General features: G+C 45.9%; 1 protein-coding gene and 2 long non-coding RNA genes across 3 annotated transcripts in view; all 3 read right to left on the bottom strand.

Moving 5' to 3' along the window:
- Nucleotides 1-1,290: 1,290 nt before the first annotated feature.
- On the bottom strand, nt 1,291-6,554 carry LOC142929697 (uncharacterized). Its single transcript, XR_012945853.1, has 3 exons — nt 6,373-6,554; nt 4,684-4,800; nt 1,291-2,672 (listed from the first exon to the last, which is right to left on the bottom strand). It is a non-coding gene; the product is annotated as an uncharacterized LOC142929697 (long non-coding RNA).
- Nucleotides 6,555-11,002: 4,448 nt separating this feature from the next.
- LOC142929696 (uncharacterized) lies at nt 11,003-12,656 on the bottom strand. The gene is made up of 3 exons (XR_012945852.1): nt 12,470-12,656; nt 11,741-11,805; nt 11,003-11,088 (listed from the first exon to the last, which is right to left on the bottom strand). It is a non-coding gene; the product is annotated as an uncharacterized LOC142929696 (long non-coding RNA).
- A 4,582-nt stretch (nt 12,657-17,238) lies between these two features.
- Nucleotides 17,239-19,550, bottom strand: part of LOC142929670 (exosome complex exonuclease RRP44-like) — a 42,964-nt gene continuing 40,652 nt past the window's right edge. The window contains exons 4-5 of the mRNA XM_076071375.1: nt 18,962-19,120; nt 17,239-17,358 (exon numbers count right to left, since the gene is read on the bottom strand). Of these exons, the coding sequence (XP_075927490.1) occupies nt 17,239-17,358; nt 18,962-19,120 (279 nt within the window). The remainder of the gene's footprint in view (nt 17,359-18,961; nt 19,121-19,550) is intronic.

Genomic DNA, 19,550 nt, shown 5'->3' with positions numbered 1-19,550 from the left:
GGCCCCACGTTTGCCGTGAGGCACCATGAGGGCTTCCCCGACGGCCAGGGCCTGCGCACGGTCGGAGTGGGCAGAGGCCGGCGTTCGACTGGTGGTTTGAAAAGAACACGGACAAACATTCGAGCTCACGCTTTTGCTTTGGCAACAATTTTCGTTAATTGGGCTCCGAGCGGCTCAACAAGCCTGGAAGCCGGCGCATTTAATCACCTCCGAGATCGAAATGTGGCAAATCGCATGCTAATCAGGAGCAAGTTGGCCCAGGGATTGAGAATCAAATTTGCATGTGAAACGGCGGTGCAGGACTCGATTCGAAGGTGAGTGAATACTGCGCGGTGGTGCATTGCAAGTGGACATTATTATCATCCAACAGTGACCAGCATGGTGAAGTATGGTCAAACTAAACCTGACATCCAACATCACGTGCCGAGATGTTCATCCAGCAGTGGAAAACGTAACTTAAAGTAACCAAAATAACAGAAGATGCATGGAAAAGAAATCGGTTTAATTTTGTATATAAACGCGTATAACTCATGTGTACATGCTTGTGAATATACGATTCAGCTAAAAAATGTAAAACACATTTACACAAAGTCGCAAAGACATCAACTCCCTTAAATCTTTACCACTACTCCAGGAGCTCAGAATTATTGTCCAAGTACTGTATATACGTGAGCAAAGTTATAACCATTTACGAAACAATTTGAAAACGTGTCAATATTTTGTCAGAAATTATCTTTGCACGTCTAAAGGACAAGAGAAGCTGTAACGAAATGCGCATTTGTAAACGATTAAACCTTAAAATTTTCTGACACCGACATTTTTTCCAAAAACATTCCTTGTGTGATTGCACAGAGTCCGATGAGGGGTGGGGTAGCTGTGTAAAAAAGACCTGAGGTGAAATTCTTCATTAAACCGACGATTTAAACAGCAACAGCTCGGGGAATTTTATACTCTGTTCTATGCAGCTGACCGCTGCCCCTTCATACAGTAAATGGCATCCTCACAAGAATAAGTAACCTAACATCCCTTGCAGGGAATCCTCTCGCGATAAAAAAAATACCTTCCATTTGCCATCCATCACGAGACCCCTGCGGGTGTCACCGTGCACAATCATACTTCGAAGCTCTTGCTCGGATTCCCCAGAGCTTTGCCCTCCGAGTGGCCACCCTAATGGCCCACTCCGACAGGCCAAACTTGGCACAATTGTAGGTTTTCAACTATAATACACGTTTTATGGGTTAGATCGTTTAAATATATAAATGTGTTGTTGAACCCACCCCCACCCGACAGCCAATTAGTAAGGTTTGTCACATAAACAGAACATGTCAATTCGTTACTAGTACAGTCCACCAGTGTGTTGGAGAGCAAAGCCACACCATTTACAATCTAAGTACAACATTTCGCCAGCACTAACTAGCTTCATCAGGCGACAGCCATCACTTGTGAGCACTTCTTTCGCGAATTGGGAGGGGAATCAATGAATGCATATGACTACGGGTATCCATTGCCGATTGGGTTATTTATATGTTAATCAACACACATTATGCATGCGCATTAAGGAACGAGGATTCGCCACGAATCTGGCTGTCGCCTGATGAAGCTGGTTGTAATTACTGGTGAAACATTGTACTCAGATTGTAAATGTTGGGGCTTTGCTCTCCAAGACACCGGTGTGATGTTACTAGTAACGAATTGGCACGTTCTGTTAATGTGACAAACCTTTCGAATTGGCTGTGTCGGGTGGTGGTGGGTTTACCGACACATTTAAATATTTATTACGCGATCTAACCCAAAAAACCTGTGTTATGGATATTGGTCGCGAAAGCCTACGTGTTAAACTGGTTTTCAACTGTTAGATCAGTGGTAGCCGATATGTGAATCGCGATCCATGGGTGGATGATCGCAAAAGATTTGATTGTGGATCTCTGGACAAATAGGAATTAACACCTCTAATATAAAGCAATTCTTGTTATAGCAGATGGCAAAACAAAATCCCCGACTAAGAATTAATGGATTAATAATATATATCTTAAACCAATAGATCGCACTAGCACTTGGCATGTCTACAGTGTTCTATTAGTCGGTTAAATCCATCCGGGTAACTGTTGGTCATATATTGCTGGTAGATCACGGAACATGTTGAGATATACCAGAATGGATCACAGTGCTTTGTGGGTTGGACACTGCTGCGTTAGTCAATAAACACCACCGATTCAGTAACCAATATTTTTGTGAAATCACCTTCATCACAAGGGGGTCAGTGTCTTGGCTGGCAAAGAAGTGGGGCATAAGATATCCTAAACCTTTCATACATCTTGACGCGTATACACCTTCATTGGCTGATTGTACTACCATTTGAACCGCTGCGACAGGAGAACGAAGAACCGGTGACCTCTGGATTGCAAGTTCAGAGTGCAAACCGTCTGTTACTTCAGGGTAACATTTCTCATAACCGCCACTGCTTTTTTTTCAATTGTTCACCTCTGCTTGCGAGCACAATGTACACTTAATTAACTCTGCAGATGTAAAACCCAGAGTGTGTGCCCACTCATGCACCTCCTCCGACATCTTGTTGACACCGCATCCACGATACACTAGTGCTGTCTGGGTTTCTTAGGCCGGGGAGAAGGCGAGCCCCATGGGGTGGACTCCGCAGGGTTGTAGCATGGAATCTGTGACAGCGGACACACAAATGGCACAAACGTACAACGAAGATAGTCACCCAAATAAGCCTTTAACAGACTGTGCTGCTGTTAGGCGGCATGGCCCACGAGGGGGTAAGTGGCCAACACCTCTCCCCAGTGCTGATGTTTACACACTGCACCAGGTACTCATTTAAGAAAGAGTTGACCTTGGGTAGGCAAAACAGCAGTTCAGATAATCCTCACTGGTGTTGGCGGTGAGTGGGAATTGGGTTGCCGGGTTCATAGCGCAGCGTGCTAACCACTACACCAATGCTCTCACACACACACATGCGAGTATTTCCAACACAAGTGATACGTTATTATTACACTTATTAACACTGAAAAACTTCGCCAAGTCTGAAGACTTTTGAGGAACAGGGGGAGAGAAGATGACAACTCCACACAGTAACACTCTAGTTGGGAATCAAACCCAGTTTTCTTGCTGCAAGACGCAAGGGTTTACCAATGTGCCACCCTGCCGCCCATGGCGATACGTAAACTACCTTAATACCAGTTTCAACGCATGATTCTTTTTAGATATGGGAGGAAACCAGAGAACCCGGAGGAAACCCATGCAGAACAGACTCATGGAGTTTTGTTAAGACATCTGATATCTACCAAGGCTCCCACACCCTGACTTAGCTTGGTATTTTGAGAACTCGCATTCATCAACAACAGCCCCAAACGATAATTTAAATAGGTCACGTTTCAGATAATGGCCCTTCTTGTGCAATGAACTAGGGCCATAATAAAAATCTAATTTATACAGCACCTTGGATATCGAAATATCTCAAAAAAGCACTGGACATTAAAAAACTACTCAAGTATAGATACAAGCCAATACAAATAAAGTAAAAGCCGATAATAACAATAATGACAGTGATACTGACACTTTACACAGCATGCAAAATGTAATAAAAGCTAATCATAATGATTCCCCTCACAGTAATAACCAATCAGAATCCAGGAAAAGCCAATTAATAACGACGTTTTCAAGCTGGATTTAAACACACGGACAGTCACAACTGATATAGGTAGGGATAGTGTCCCATAGTCTTTGGATATACAGTCTGTTCTATAATACGGTAGTTGCGTACCTCAAGAACACCGCGTTTTGGAAAAATCGTGTTATAATAAATAATATATATTATATGGGGTAAAGCGCATTCCGCAATAACGCGTGAGATGCGTAACACAGGCTGAACAAAGACTAAGGAACGTGGGTAGCATCTAAAGCATCCAGCAGCATCCCGCCTTGTGTGATGCTACGCCGAGGCAGCCGTTACACAACCGCTTATTCCTAATCGCGCGACGTAGTTCCATTCATTCAACCGAGTTAAATCCAGTTCAGATCCGCGTTATACAAAAAAATGCGTTCCCTCATACATTCATCATCGCGTTATATCCAATTTGCCAGTTACAGGAGGTATAGGACAACAGACTGCAGCTCAAAATGCTAGCTATACATATATTTTTTCCATCCAAGACCGGAGTTTATATTTTATTCCTGTGTTATAAGGGTATTAAGTTCAGGGGCTAAATGCCAATGGATGGGTCTGATAGCCACGGGAGAGCCTCAGGAGAGAGTTTGTGTCATCTTGCCACCCCCTCCATTGAAGGAGCGCAGACTACAGTGGTGTAAAATGTGGTCCATAGTTTGGGTTGCATGGCCACAATCGTACAGGAGCTTGTTTTTAATGCACTGCTATGTATCTGTATGAGTCTCTATGAATCTCTAGGAATCATAATGGGTCTCTCTGTATCTCCTATGTATCTCTGTGTCTCTATGGGTTTACTATACGGTCTCACAGTTTGGGTTGCATGGCAACAAGCGCTATGCTGTGGCTTGTGTCATTAATTTTCGGCCCGCTGACGTTCCGATGCGGCGAGCGTTTGTTTTTTGTGCACTACTGCTGGCGCAGCAAGCAGCAACAGCAGCATGGTCACAATACAAATCGGTGGTATTCCGAGGTTGCGCGTCGCGCCGCACGGTGAGTACCTCCGGGCGGACGAGGTGCATGCGGATTCGCTGGTGCTGCAGGTTGGACGAATCCAGCGACACGCGCACGCGGTCGAACATGTTCAGCGCGATGCCCTCCACGCACAGTGTGAGGCCCTACACAAAACACAAAGACATCTCTAATGTAGCCTTAACAGACTGTTGGGGCAAGTGCTGTTGGCGAGGAGCACAGATGAAGGCCGGCACGGCACACAAGGGGGTGGTTTGCCAGCGCCATGCCCGGCCGCCTTTGTCTCCCCAGTGGCGATGTTTACACACCGCACCAGGCATTCAATTGAGTTCCGAGTCAACCTAGGGGAGGCCCAGGACCGGTTCAGATAATCATCACTGGTGTTGACCGTGCGAAGGAATCGAACCCAAGTCGCCAGGATTGTAGCACAGAACGCTAACCGCTACACTACCGCTGACTGCTCTCTGACAAGTGCCCTGCATACAAGTACGGATTGACGTGAACCCAACGTTATTATTCATACAATTACAAGGGTCACTCAGAAAAGCCTCACTGATTCTCAAAACGTTTGCATTCAAGGTCACTGCTACGTTTTTGTAAAAGGAGGTGAACGATTAATATGTGCTCCCCAAATAAGTAATTTGCATGTAATTTGCCAACCTTGGACCATGATGCTGGCACACGAATAACGTTACAGGATCTTTTAACGTCCACTGTTAAAGCGGATAGCCTGTAAATATTTTACGCTTAATACACACCACAGTATTAACCGGAGTGGCCACCGAGTTTGAAACGCAAACCTCCACAACACACAGCGAATGCAATACCGCTTGGGCCACCTCACCGCGAGCTGAAAACCAGGCATGAGAAGCCGATGGCTGCAATGACCAAACCAACCGAGGGATCGTGATGTGCGGGCCAGCCAAGGAATTTTAAAGCCTTATTTGGCCATCATTAAGGAGTAGATGCAACCCCCCTTAGGTTATATGGAGTGTACAATTGCAGTTAAGAACATACCTAAAATATGGCTGCAAATGTTGACCCTTTTGAGCTTCTGGTCCAAATTAGGCTGTGTGCATTATCCACGCAGAGTGACAATGTAATGCGGCATACAAGGCATGCTGGAAAGGACCGGATCCATTGATCACAAATGTGCTTTTTGCCATCTAGAGATCACTTTTTGCATAAACTACTATTTCCCTCATTTGTTTTTATTCTACAAGTACTTTTCTGCCCTTCGAGTTTCTCATTGTTTACAGAAAGCATTAGATTTTCTCTATAATTCTTCCGGATCTGAGGGATTTTACTGTATTTTTAATGTGATGTCCTCTCCGTGACAATACGGGCTCCGTCATGGCAGTTATTTCCAAAGCAAATTTAATTGTGACCGTTTTATATTTGAAACGCATTTACATCATTTAATTCAGTTTCAGTTTATTTTGGTATAGCCCTGTGAGCCATCCGGCTCTAATGTATCCACCGGTGTAACTTCCTCTGTAATAGTCCACACTGCCAAATGGCAAAAAAAACGGAGCTTCGTATCTCACTGCGTTCTTCCACCTTAAACCAAGTGTCTGTGTGTCTGATAGAAACCTAATCGTAGAGAGATGGTCAGTGGGCTTGGGTCCCAGTGCATTAAGCCAGTCCTGGGTTTAAATGCAGAATTCAGCCGTTCGGGAAATGCCAATGCCTCCCGGTTAAGTGAACACATGCCCTACCTCCTCGTCGAAGGTAACGTTGAGCTTGAGATCTTTGGAGTCAAAGAAAACCGTCCCCTCCAAGCCGTACTTGGGAATGAGCACCACCACGGCGTTCTTGCGCACAAACAGCACGAAGCCCTCTTCGCTCACCACTCCCTTGCTCTTGAAGAACAACTGAGACCACAACAACAACAGCCGTTAATCACCGCTACGTGGCCAAGAGCAGACACACGCGCATCACTTACCAAGCCCATAATTACTTAACAAAATTTAAGGTAATTTTCCGCATCCCCCCGCTAATTTATTCCAGTTGTGCTATTGGCATCATGTCATGGGGATTATTTTGAGTTCAATCGTGAAGGTACAATGTCAATTGTATTGACTATAATCCTCCATCACCTGACAGAGCCAATCAAATAAAGTTGTCACATCATGGGCAAATGTGCCAAGTGACGAGGTTTTTCAGCAAACACAGAAGAATGCTGAAAAGCAATGTCAAGTGTAGCCAACCAGTACAGCCACGGCACCACCACACGTAAGCGTGTGAATAGAAAACAATTGATTCTTACTACACGCACAATACGATGCCTGCTTTCGTGGCCTTAAAAATGGTTTTCAAGAGACGAATGGACGCATTATCAGGTGCCTAAGCACACGCCGTGCAAGCTCCACGTGGCCCACACTTCCGCCTCCCACCTGCGTGTGGAAAGCTACAGACGAGCGTTGGGCGTACTGCGCCATCTTGTGGCGGTAGTTGAGGTTGTTGCAGAGCTGCTGCTGCTTCTGCTTGTCGGTGAGCGCCGGGTACGTGGGGTCGGCGCCCACGCACACGGCCAGCAGCCGGTGCACAATCACATCCGAGTATCTGTAACGGTACAGGGAGACAACAACAATATTCACATTTGTTGTAGCCTCTATTTAATATGAAGATTAAATTTACAGTAGATACAGGCTGCGGTATGGCCACGAGATGCCAACGGAGCAGCGGTATTAATCCACCAAGCACCGCGATTCATTCTGGTGGATCTCAGCGGGTTTCACGATCCACTAGAAAGCTACTCAAACAATGACTCAGATGGATTTAACACTGTGATAGAATACTGTACTCTGGACATACCACGTTCTAGCACCATCTGCTTGTGGAAATTAGCTTTATTAATGTATGAATTTAATTCTTTGTTGAGGTAATTGGTTCCACGAACCCGAGCATTAAAGGATTTGGTCATTAAGCGAGTATAGGAAATACGTGTTAAAAGCTTAATTCGTTCCGATAGCATCAAAAGTTTCCCTTGTTCACCCAAAAAACGTACTTTATAATATTTAAACAATGGATATGAATACATAAAGATACTAACATTATAAACACATCATATTAAAATAAACACTGTTAATAAATGCATTAATTCATTTTGATTTAAAGCTTTCGTGACTGCAGGGATTCATATTCTTGGTTCTTTCGGTAAATTCACGTAGAAGGGAAACAATAAAATAATAAACATTTAAAACAATAAAATTCTCACGACGTTTCGACTGCAACACAAGTAATCATCATCAGGTGTGAAAACCACAACAATAAAATTTGAAAAAAGTGGCGGTTATTTTAACGTTAGCACCACGGAGAGAGATTTCATAAACCATTTCGGGTCTTAATTGATTGATCACGCTTAAGGTGGCTTTCAGACCGCATCCATTATTTTTCGTCTCCCCCCTCCTCTTTTCCGAACATAGATGGACTCGTCCATCTGAACAAACTGTCAAATCTCTCTCCGTGGTGCTAACGTTAAAAATAACTGCCACTTTTTTCAAATTTTCTTGTTGTGGTTTTCACACCTGATGATTATTGCTTGTGTTGCAGTCGAAATGTCGTGATAATTTTATTGTTTTATATTTTTATTATTTTATTGTTTCCCTTCTACGTGGCATTAATTCATATTTACTGTACCTACAACAGCCCGTCGTTAACAGGGAAATGGTCGGTTAAGCCTACACATTGAGCTCTATGGAGGCCCGTTGTTAAGCGATTAGTTAACAAGGGTGGTCGTTAAAAGGGGTTCTAACTCTACCTTTGATTTGGCCGCATTCACCAAGATGTCGTAGTTGGAAGGCGGAGGTGCCGGGTGGCGTCGGAGCAGCGCACACTCGGGGAATTTGCCTACGATGCGCTCCGCCACGGAGATGTTGGCGAGCAACATGAACTCCTCCACCATCGAGTTGGTCTCCCTGTGTACACGCACCAGTTTCCGCCAACACAACACATCAATCACAAGGGTCAAGAATCTTTATCTTAGATTATTTTGCTGATAATAAATTTCCCACGTGATAAGCCACTTTGTTCAGCTATCATTTGTGGTCAGGGTTTTACTTGTTAAGATAAAAATAGTTTAGTTGTATTTGTATATTTGTTTAAGTTATTTGTTTACCTTTCCAATACTTTGCAATCCTAACGTGTGCTTGTATTGTTTGTTGTTGTAACGTTGTGACCTGCCCCAACTGGACATCTGTGAAAAAAGAGCTTTATAGCTCATCGGATTCTTCCAGTAGAAATATATATTTTGATTCTGATAGAGAGATCTGCACAACAGTCGGATTGCAGTCATGGGAGGTGTCTTGTTGACGAGACTCACTTGAGTTCCTTGGTCTGCAGGTCGATCGGGTCGTGGGTTTCGCTGTCCATGTGGAATCGGACCTCAAGGGGATGCCAGAGTCAATGGCCTACGGGTGGAGAAGGGACATGAGCGATTATCATGTCCAGCCAAAACAACACAGAATCTTAATATAAGACACTTCACAAACTCAGATATTTGAGTTGAACATGCACAGCTCGTTAAGTCAATCCACTGCTGGATGACGGCCGCCCCATGTCATGCGGGTCGTGGGGTGGTTTTACCGTACTTAACCGTGGTGGTCAGTACGCGTTGGCAAAGGTGGGGGAGCACAGACATGGGAGCATTAAGTAGAGTAAAACAATTTATGTCACTGCATTGTCCTCTATTGCCCACAATGTAGCCCCGCAGCAGCCTGTAACACTCCAATCTAGAAGGATGTTATTAACCAGGTAAAACCTTAACTTCTTTATTGTTGCCTTCATTTCTGCATCTCCAGCTTCTTCAGCCTCCCACTCCCAGTCCCGCTCACTTCCCCCCCCCCCCCCTGGCATTTTGCCGTGCTCGCCCCTTTAATCCCTCTAGCAGCACCCCACCCCCCTATCCCACACCCCCCCTCTCTATCTCTCCCCCCTTGCTCCCCCCCACTCTCTTACCTATATAGCCTCTTGTTACAACAGCCCTTTTTTGCCCACTTCAGCAATTGTTTCTGGCTGTGGTTGTCCCACCTGAAGAAGGACGCTTGTGTTGCGCCCGAAACTTCGTTATTTAATTTAGTTGTTATTTTATTTCATAGTTTTACATACGTGACTTTACTGAAAAAAACAAAGAGTATGAATCCTGTAACACTTCTTTGTGCATGGTATTCACCCAAGCCTCATGCATCATGGGGTCAAAAAAAGCTACAGGTGCAGCCTTGCAATTGCTTGCTCAAGCCACTGCTGGAAGAAGGGGGCTCCCATAAGAGGAGGCCCCTCTAGAGATACACCCTTTTACAGTCCCTCTCAATGTATTTTAGCCTACTCTTCCACGCTGGCCGGATGTCTTAGAAGACACGGGAGTAACCACACTTTACCGCGCCACAGGCGACCTGCCGATCGACTAAATGTGGTGCACCCATTAATACTGCTCAGCACTCCAGAGGCGGTGGAGGGGATGAGGATCTTGACAATGAGTTACCCGTTTTGAATGCGCCTCTGCTTGAGGATCTTGGCCAGGGAGTGGAGGCCACGCAAGCTGCTGGTGACCGGGTCCTTCCGCCCGGCGTCGTCCATCATTAGCTGAGCCTCTGCGTATGTCAGAGACGCCTGCGGGGATACGATGAACACACCACGGGTGAACCATGGGGTCCTCGCAATTACACAATGCCCACGCCTGATCCAAGCCCAAGCCAGAACTCAACAGATGTCTACGTGGCTCCCGATGACCACTGAGGGTTACGCTCACCCAAAGACAGCAAAATTGATATTTTTTGAATTCTCAAAGCTGGAATTTAACCAAATTTAGTGCAATGTAATTTGGTGGTCTTTTGTGCAGTGAGTTTAACACGTAGGCTTTTGTGACCAATATCATCATTAATACAGGTTTTTTTGGGTTAGATTGTGTAAATACATAAATATGTCGTTAAACCCACCACCACCCCACAGAGGACTAGTAAGGGTTGTCACATAAACAGAACGTGGCCAATTCGTCACTGGTACAACACACCGGTGTGCTGTACTCGTGACGAATTGGTATGTTCTGTGTTTTGTGCAGTGATTGTTGACTGGACAGAGACCATCAACTCACTACTTTCATGTCCTACCTCGCACCTCCGATTAGCACAGTTGGCTACGTACGGTGCAAAAGAAGTTCAACATACAAACTACCACTTGTGAACCCGGTTCATCTCGCTACACTTGTGAACCCAGAGGTGCAAGCTCAACGCTCTGACCTCTCAGCCATCCGGAAACCTCAACTGCACTAACATAGCAAGGCACCGATACAATACACGTGAAAGCAAACGAGAGTTTTACAAAAACTGAACGTCTGTGGGGGGGAAATCACCTTGGAATTGATGATGCTCTTGGTAAAACGTGTGCTCACGATCTCAGCCTTTGGAGTCATCTCCCATATGCACGAGAACGCCAGCCTGCACGCGCACAGCACATGCACCGTCGCCATTCACCGTCGAGTGGCGGAGTCGTCGTCATTGGAGTGGTGCAGGGTGTTCACTCAGGAAAGCCTCGCAAAGTCTCGAGACTCTTTTTCAGGAGGGTCTTGCCAAGTTTTTGGTAGTCGAGTCATTCTTTCAGCAGTGGGATGTTTGACCAAATACCGGTTTGGGTTGTTACAAATTACTCAACTGAAATATATATGTAGCAACCATTGTTCGACTACAAAAGCTTTGCAGTACCCTACCGAAGTTATGAGATTCAGTGAGGCTTTTCTTGGTTAAGGATCATAGTAGTAATAACACGTTTATGTTAGCGATGAGAGGAAACCTGATAACCTGGAGTCAACCCATGCTAAATAGGGGGAGAACATACAAAAGCTACATGGAAAGGCAACCAAGTTGGGCATCAATCCTAGGCCATTCTTGCTGTGAGACACGTGTTACCATTGTGCCATCCTGGTTTGGCTGCTTATGTATGTACACATGCTAGTGTGGATCTGTACAATGACACTTTAACAGTGCCACGCATCATGGGATTACATGTGCACCTGGCAACAACGCACGTTAGCTGCTGAGTATGGGTTGCAATGTGCGCACTCGCGAGTTAACAGTTGTTGGTGCATCTCACCGGTCGACGTTGGATCTCAAGGAACACAGGTTTGAGCTCAATAACTCTGGCACCATATCAATCCTCTGCAGGCGCACAAACACAAACGCAACAACTTATCTGTCAATAAACACAATCTGGCAAATACATATGCACCAACTCAACGAGTGTTTTGCAAGCAAACCCACACATGATTAAGTCACCTGCAGGTAACTGTTCAGCAAGGAGATGTTTTCGCGAATGCCAGTAAAGATTGTATGGGTTTTATTTAGAGGAAATCTGATGAATCCAGAGGAAACCCATTCACTAACAGGGGGGAGAACAAACAAAACTGCAAGCAAAAAGGCACAAGAGTTGAGTAATCAAACCCAGCGTCTCCTTGCTGCAAGGCACGAGTGTTACCACTGCGCCGATAGCCTGCCGCTCATGATGTCACGGTACATCATATGATAAGAAATCCGCAAAAATCAACTCGTTTAAAACATCATGAGATATATTTAGCATTGTTGTTGCACATTTTTTTATTCTAATTCATTTTTAAGTTATCGTTATTCATACGGGAAGTACTGAAAAGCACACAAAAAAATGTGGTGAAAATGTCAAATACAATTACAGTTGTGGGGAAACTGGTACCGCGATGATCGTTACATCATAATATTTTACATCATGTCGTAAAGTTAAGAATGAAAAGATGAAATCGGCAGGTCGTAAAACACTTGATATTGTGGCAAGAAGAAATCCACATCTCACCTTCTCACACAGGTAAACTGTGGTACCACGCAGAGATGCCTCCTCATCCAAGGCATTCCCCGGCCGGATAAAGTAGCTCACATCGGCGATGTGTACCCCAACCTAGAACACACATTAATACACCGTCACCACCCTCACATGCATGGATGTGTAATGACAGGGTGATACCTGCCGGCCTGTAAGGGTAATTAAGGTTATAGCTGCATTACATAATGCCTTATTATGAAGGGGCGTATCTGGGGTAAAGGTCAACGGCGGAGTCAGTCGAGAAGCTCCGGGAACCATCCCGAAGGGCCTAGAAGGTTCTAGAAAGGGGGCGTGGCCAGAGGTGGAGCTTGGCCACTCCAGGCAGATATAAAGAGCACCGAATCAGAACTTCGGGGCTGTTAGCGTGGGGTCTGGGTCCTGGTTGCGTCGCTACCGTCATCATCTCTTCGTCTTCGACCACGTGGCTGGTTCTTCTGCAAGAGCAGCTCTGTCTCCGCCGCTACGCTCGTTAACCAGCCAGCGTAGCTACACAGGACGCAGATGGGCTGCGTGTTTGTACAGCCTAGGTGTAGCCGCGTTACGAAGTGTATCGCCCTGTGTGCTTTTAATAAATAAGACGCCTTCTACTAGACGTCTGTCGGAAGTCGCTCACTCCACATGCATGCATAACCTCCACCATAGCCACTCCAACCAAAGCAGAATAATGTTAAATGAAATGCACACCCATTACTACCTGGTGCATTCATTGTGAACCAGGCATTCGGCCAGTGACGTGGACACTTAGGCCAGTGGGGTCTTAGCCATGGCTTGGCTCAGGCTTGGCTCTCGCGCAACATGCATTGAGATTATTTCTATTATTTTGGCTGCTATAAATGTCCAAATGATGGGCCACTTTGTTGAGCTATTCATTTGTGGCCAGGTCATTAATCAAAAATAAATCAATACCTCAGTGGGCTTTGCCTGGTAGGATGGGGATGGTTTCGTTGTATTTGTTTGTGTTTGGGTTATTTGTTTATCTTTCTTGTACTTTGCACTACTATTATGTTTTTGTACTGTTTGTTGTTGTAACGTTCTTACCCGCCTCTGCTGGACATGTGAAAAATAGCTTTATAGCTCATCGGATTCCTCAAGTATAAATATTATGATTATAATTCTCAATAATCCACATCAAAGCAACGCTTAAAACCCGAGCTGCCTCTAAGCATGGTTCCAGCCCTGAGCCTCTGTGTCTCTTGTGCCTCCTCGTATATCTCTGCATGCTCCCAGCCACGCTCAGAATTTCCGTGAGCTAAGCCTGAGCCAAGGCACAGCTGAGCCACTCATGCTTCTTTGGAGGCAACGGAGCAGATCAAGCCAGAACCGAGCCATGTTGAAGTCAGTCCTGAGCCGAGCAGAGACCAAGAATACGGGCACTAAGGCAACAATGTTTGGAAACTTAATAACAGGAATATTGTCCACCCCTTTGTCAATCCACTGCAGGATGAGGGCTTCTCCATGCCGTAATGGGTCGCGATTGTCATTTGACCTTGCTTTATTACGATGGTCAATGCATGTGGTGAAGGGGAGAACTTGGGCAGTTTTTTTAGATATCACTCTGTACCGGTGTTAGCCATGACTGGAACTAAACCAGCTTGACAGGATGAATGTGCAGTGCACTTATCATTGTGCCACTAAACTCCCCTTGTCACCTCCGCTAGCATTGACAAAACCATGAAAGGAATAGGCACGAATTACCGCGACCGTGACCACGATTACCACCACCAAATGAATACCTCGGTGTTCCCATTGTCGAGCGGTTTGCAGTGTAGGGCATCGTCGATGTCTGTGCAGCCTGGAGGATCCACACTGCAGATGGACAACGCACGGAGGTCCTCCCTGCCAGCCTGGTCCTTGTACGGGACACACACAGCACCAGGTTCAACAAAACGCTGCCTTACAACAAACAAAACACAGGGTGAGCCATACATGGGTAAACCAACTTCATTCTAATGGCGTTCTATCTTCTCAATAGGCGACTGAATATTTTCAAAGTACAGTCCGTTCTCCTATAACTCTGTGTGTTTTCATATCGTGAATTAGATATAATGCGATGAATGCATTAGGGAACACATTTTTTTCATAACATGGATGCGAATTGGATAAAAGGCGATCGAGTGAACAGAACTGCGTTGTGCGAGGCAGAATAAGCGGTTGTACGGTTGCCTCGGTGTAGCATCACACAAGGCGGGATGCTTCTGGATGCTTCTAGATGCTACTCACGTACCCAAAGTCTTTGTTAAGCCTGCGTACGCATCTCACGTGTTATCGCGGACTGTGCTTTATCCTATATTATTTATTATGCGATTTTTCCACAATTCGGTGTTCTTCAGGAACGCAAGTACAGCGTTATAGGAAAAAAGTTTGTAGTCCCCTTGCTCCATTCATTTCTGTACTGGACCATCTCCACGGCTACTGCAGAGTCCTCCACATCCTGGCTCACCACTTTGATCCGCATCTCTCGAGGCCTGCCTCTCGGGTCTCCGCCCTGGTGCTTCCATAAGTCCGTCGCCTTCCTTCCTCCGATGTGAATTTCCTCTCTTCTTACGATGATGTGTCCGAGCCATCGACTTTCTTTCAGGTCGACGGCTTTTCTATATACGGTCTGCGGTAAAGGTGTAGAGCCCCGTGGCTTCTCGTTCATGCCAGTGCAGCGGAAGGACCTCGACTGGAGGGAGAGCTCCAGAGAGCCCCTCTAGAAGGTATTCTACGCAGGCCAAACATCTTGAAACTATTGAGGTTTGACAGCACGATGGGGGGTGTTTTCGCATTTGTCTATTGTCGGGGGCCACACGTCATGGGCCACACCAAAGGCCACCCAGAGGCTACGAGTGGCCCGTGGGCCTTGTAATAAAGAACATTGAAGTAAAGGATTCTCACATGCACGACCAAACACACCAACACACCGCAGGCGTAAGAATTGAACTCAATCGATGAATTGACATATCGTCACACGTCTCATGCGTACCTCTGCTGTGATGCTGAACGTGGGAGGGGACAGGCATGCAAGTACGGCCTGGCTGAAGGGCTGGTGTGGCACGTCGTGCTCCAGCAGCAGCACCTCTGTCTCCGTCTCCTTATCCCCACATTCGCCCAGAGAGCGCGCAAAATGGCCCTGCACAAGCACACCGACGATTAGCACGGTTGTTTACGTATGGTACGGAAGAAGTTCAACATGCATATGCACATACGTGGCCAATCGTCACCGGTATCCCTTTTCCAATGATACATTAGAACCCAGACGGCGCAGATCTCTCGAGGTGTCTGTGGTCACCCACTGGCTTTTTGCCGTGTCGAACCGGAACCAAACCGTGATATGCTGGCCCCACAAGGCATTCAAATCTATCCGGGGGCCGAGCAGGGCCAGGGGCGGGGCTAGCGACACGTTAATTGGGTGACGGCAGTCGGTACACCACGGGGACGTGGCACCACAGCGTCATCTGCACGTGCCTAGACTTGTTCAAAGCATTGACCGTTCATGGCATGGATCCGCTTTTGCAGTGAATAAACAACCTGCAGCCTACTAAACCGTGCCAGCCGTGGTGCCGCTCGGTTGTGCAGTGGCAAATAGGTATGAAAAGCACAACCACAATGCCAACCTTGTACCTAACGTTCATGATGTAGAATATTAACCGGCATCTGTTTAAACAAAGATACAACCCAAATAATCCATCTTAACAATATATTTAGCTTTTCCCCAAATTTTTTTCTCATTGTGTTAATGGTATCACACAAGACAAGCAATCTATACCACCCTTCGTGGTCAAGGACGACCCACAGGAGCACACATAACAGAGCTACTTCTAAGATCCAATGAAGTGAAATGCGGTCCAAATTGTAGGGGAGCAGTGCTTTTCCAACCACTCTGCCAATCAAAGTAATGTTCATCACATGGCAGTCAAAAGCAGTAGTTTTCTCAGAGATGGAAATTAAACAATCGAAGTGCACGACCAAATTTAATATCGTTTTTGGTGCAGTTATTGGTGACTGGGCTGAGACTATCAACTTACAACACCTTAATAACCTAGGTTGAATCACAGGTGAGTTTGCCATGCTTTCAAACAAAAAAATCACAGTGGTGCCAGCTCATCCACCCTGACTTCCAATTCACCGTGTCACCGTTCGTGTTTTGGGTTCGACGGCTGTATTGCATACAGAGCCGCGTGGCCGTGCGTCAAGAGACAGAAGGATGAGCCCGACGATGCCGACCACGGGACGGACGGATGAGGTGTCACGGCGTGCGGGGCGTCACGGTGCAGTCGAACGTTCGGGTAGCAGGAGTGTCGCAGCCAGCCATCGATGGCCACCACGATGCGGTGGGCCTGCAGGGACGCTGCTTGTCTTGTCTCCACCCGCACTCGTGGCATGCGGCGGTCCGCGGGCGTGAACAGGTGGCGGGTAGCCTGCAACACGCACAAAGAGCCCCCAGTAAGGCATTCAACAAACTGTTTGGGCGAGTGCCGTCAGCACACACCTATTCAAGCTGGTACGGCAAACGACGGGGTGGGTATGGCCAGCACCATGCCCGACCGCCTTTGTCTCCACAGCGCTGATGTTTATATGCCACATCAGAGACTCATTTATGGCCGAGTCGACCTAGGGAAGGGCCCAAGACAGGTTCAGACATTTGCTGCTGTTTATTGGTTATGAGCGATAAATATAATCCAACTCGGGTCCCAGAATTCGTAGCGCAGCGCGCTAACCGCTACATCACCGCTCCTCACACGTACACACACACATGCAGATCAGCCCACCTCCTTGATTGGGCTGGGCATGAGGATGCCGCACAGCGGCCTCGAGTTCCGCTTGATGATGCCGACCACTTTGCCAGTGGGCCGACGCATCTTCCCACTTTCGGCTTTCAGCTGGAGACCAAAACAAAGGACAAACATCGTGTTGCGTAATCTAAGCAAGAGCGACGACAGCAGCAGCAGCAGCTGGGATAGCACCGGGAGATGACAACGCAAACTCAAATGAGCACTCACCACAGTAGCGTCTCTCTCACACACTGAAATAATGAATTAACTATTTTTTTTCCAACTCACTGCGTAACACAATACAATTTGGCTTGAAGGGGAAGGAGCAATCCAAAACAATAGCGCTTAACCTGCGGATGTGGTTTCATGCTGTGTCTCATCAATGTCAATAATGAGACTGACGCTTTGTTAAAATGACAAAAGATCACAGTGAGGAGTCCTCCGTAAATATTGATAAGTTAAAACAGTTCTGGCAATTGATAGAATCAACCGGAACACGCCCATCAGATACCACACGTTAAAAAAAAAACCGCGTAGGCTTTTGCGACCAATATTATCTACAACAAAGGTTACCCTCCCATCTAATTCACAATTTGATGCTTAATCTCTCGATTCTTTATGATTTCACTGATTGACATTTTCTCTTACCTGCTTAGCACATCAGTCACCCTATATGTGTTTAATGTTTACGTAACGTTTTTATAAGTATAACTGTGCAATGATCAGTCTATAAATAATCTGCCCAAGCCAACTTGCACTACATGCGATTTAATATCTAACACTTGTTTATGTTTGTGAAAAATTGTCGACTTTTCATAAACCACGGGTGTTTTCGTGCCAATTTCAATTAACTTCATTGCTGTACTTTATTATGTTTTGCATTTTGTCACTGTGGTATGTATGCATGTAGAACTTATTTCGCACCGTACACAGCCAATCATGCTAATCGGAGGTGCGCGGAAAGGACAACAATCTAAATACAAAAAGCAGTTCTAAAGAAATTACTTTTCAATATAGAGGCCACCCTGTGACCCATCTCAGACCGTGGAAGCGACGCCGTGTTGAGCCTGGATATGCATAACAGGTGGTATAGGCTCTGCGCCAAAATGGCTGGCAGCAGAGCGCAGTACAGCAAAATGAACTGTTGTCCTGTCCTTCTATGCTCCTGATCTATGCCCCCCCCCTTCACCAACCCGCACCGAAGTATGGTCAAATAACCCCTACGTACATACAAAAAAAGAACGAAATGATTAGCACTCCTGACTTGATTTTGAAGTAATGTAAGGTAAAGTAATTTAATAAACGCAAAATCAAGCTAACAGCATCTCTAATGTGGATTGTTGTCTGGTCACACGGTGTTCATTATGTTTAAGGTCTCTCTTGAAGTGGTTGAGTCTTTGTTGTTATTCTTTGTTTAAACTATATTAAAACTATTTAAAAACTATAAACTATTTTAACTTTACCAGGTAAGGACCCTGAGAGCTACATAGCTCTTTTTAAGTGACCTGGCCACAAATGATCGTTCATTGAAGTATCTTATCACATTTGAAATTGATAGCAGCCAAATACTCTAAGTGCATGTCAGATTGTAACTGTGGAGGGAAAAGCCGGAGGACCTGGAGAAAAATCCATGCGACCACGGGGAGAGAGACACACACACTGCAGGTGTCTGGGTTTGATTTTGGTTCAGCAGTGTTGACGCTCCACTCACCACATCCTCCTCATTCTCTTCTGCAACGTCCCCTGCGACGCCCTCATCGTGCAGGACCAGCGAGGAGGGGGCAACCCAGCGCTCCTCGGGGAACATCTCCACGCACACGATGTCGTCGTGCATCGCGCGGTTTAAATGCTGCAGCCCCTGGATCAACACCTGCACGGAGACAAAAAAGATCCCCCGTATAGCCTGAACAGACCGCTGGGCCAAGTGCTGTTAGAGAGCAGCATATACAGTAAAACCTTGGATTGCGAGTAACTTGGTCTGCGAGTGTTTTACAAGACGAGCAAAATTTTTAATGAATATGAATTTGATAAACGAGCGAGGGTCTTGCAATACGAGCAGCTTTGTACTGCCGAGCGTCACGTGATCACAACTGATATACGAGTGCTTTGATATACGAGTGCTTTGGATTACAAACACGTTTCCGGAACGAATTATGCTCGCAATCCAAGGTTTTACTGTACAAGAGTTTTAATACCACGAATAAACAATTTAAAATGTAGGACTATGAGCCTATCAATCTTCTGAAACCAATGTTTTTCAGTAACATATGTTCAAGCAGGGCGATTTCTGGACTGAGTTT

This window comes from Petromyzon marinus, chromosome 33 (genome assembly GCF_048934315.1).
Source record: "Petromyzon marinus isolate PM22_M1 ecotype Great Lakes invasive population chromosome 33, UKy_Petmar_22M1.pri1.0, whole genome shotgun sequence".
Taxonomy (NCBI): Eukaryota; Metazoa; Chordata; class Hyperoartia; order Petromyzontiformes; family Petromyzontidae; genus Petromyzon; species Petromyzon marinus.
Note: the sequence above shows the minus strand (reverse complement) of the source record. Positions and strands in the feature narration are given on the sequence as shown.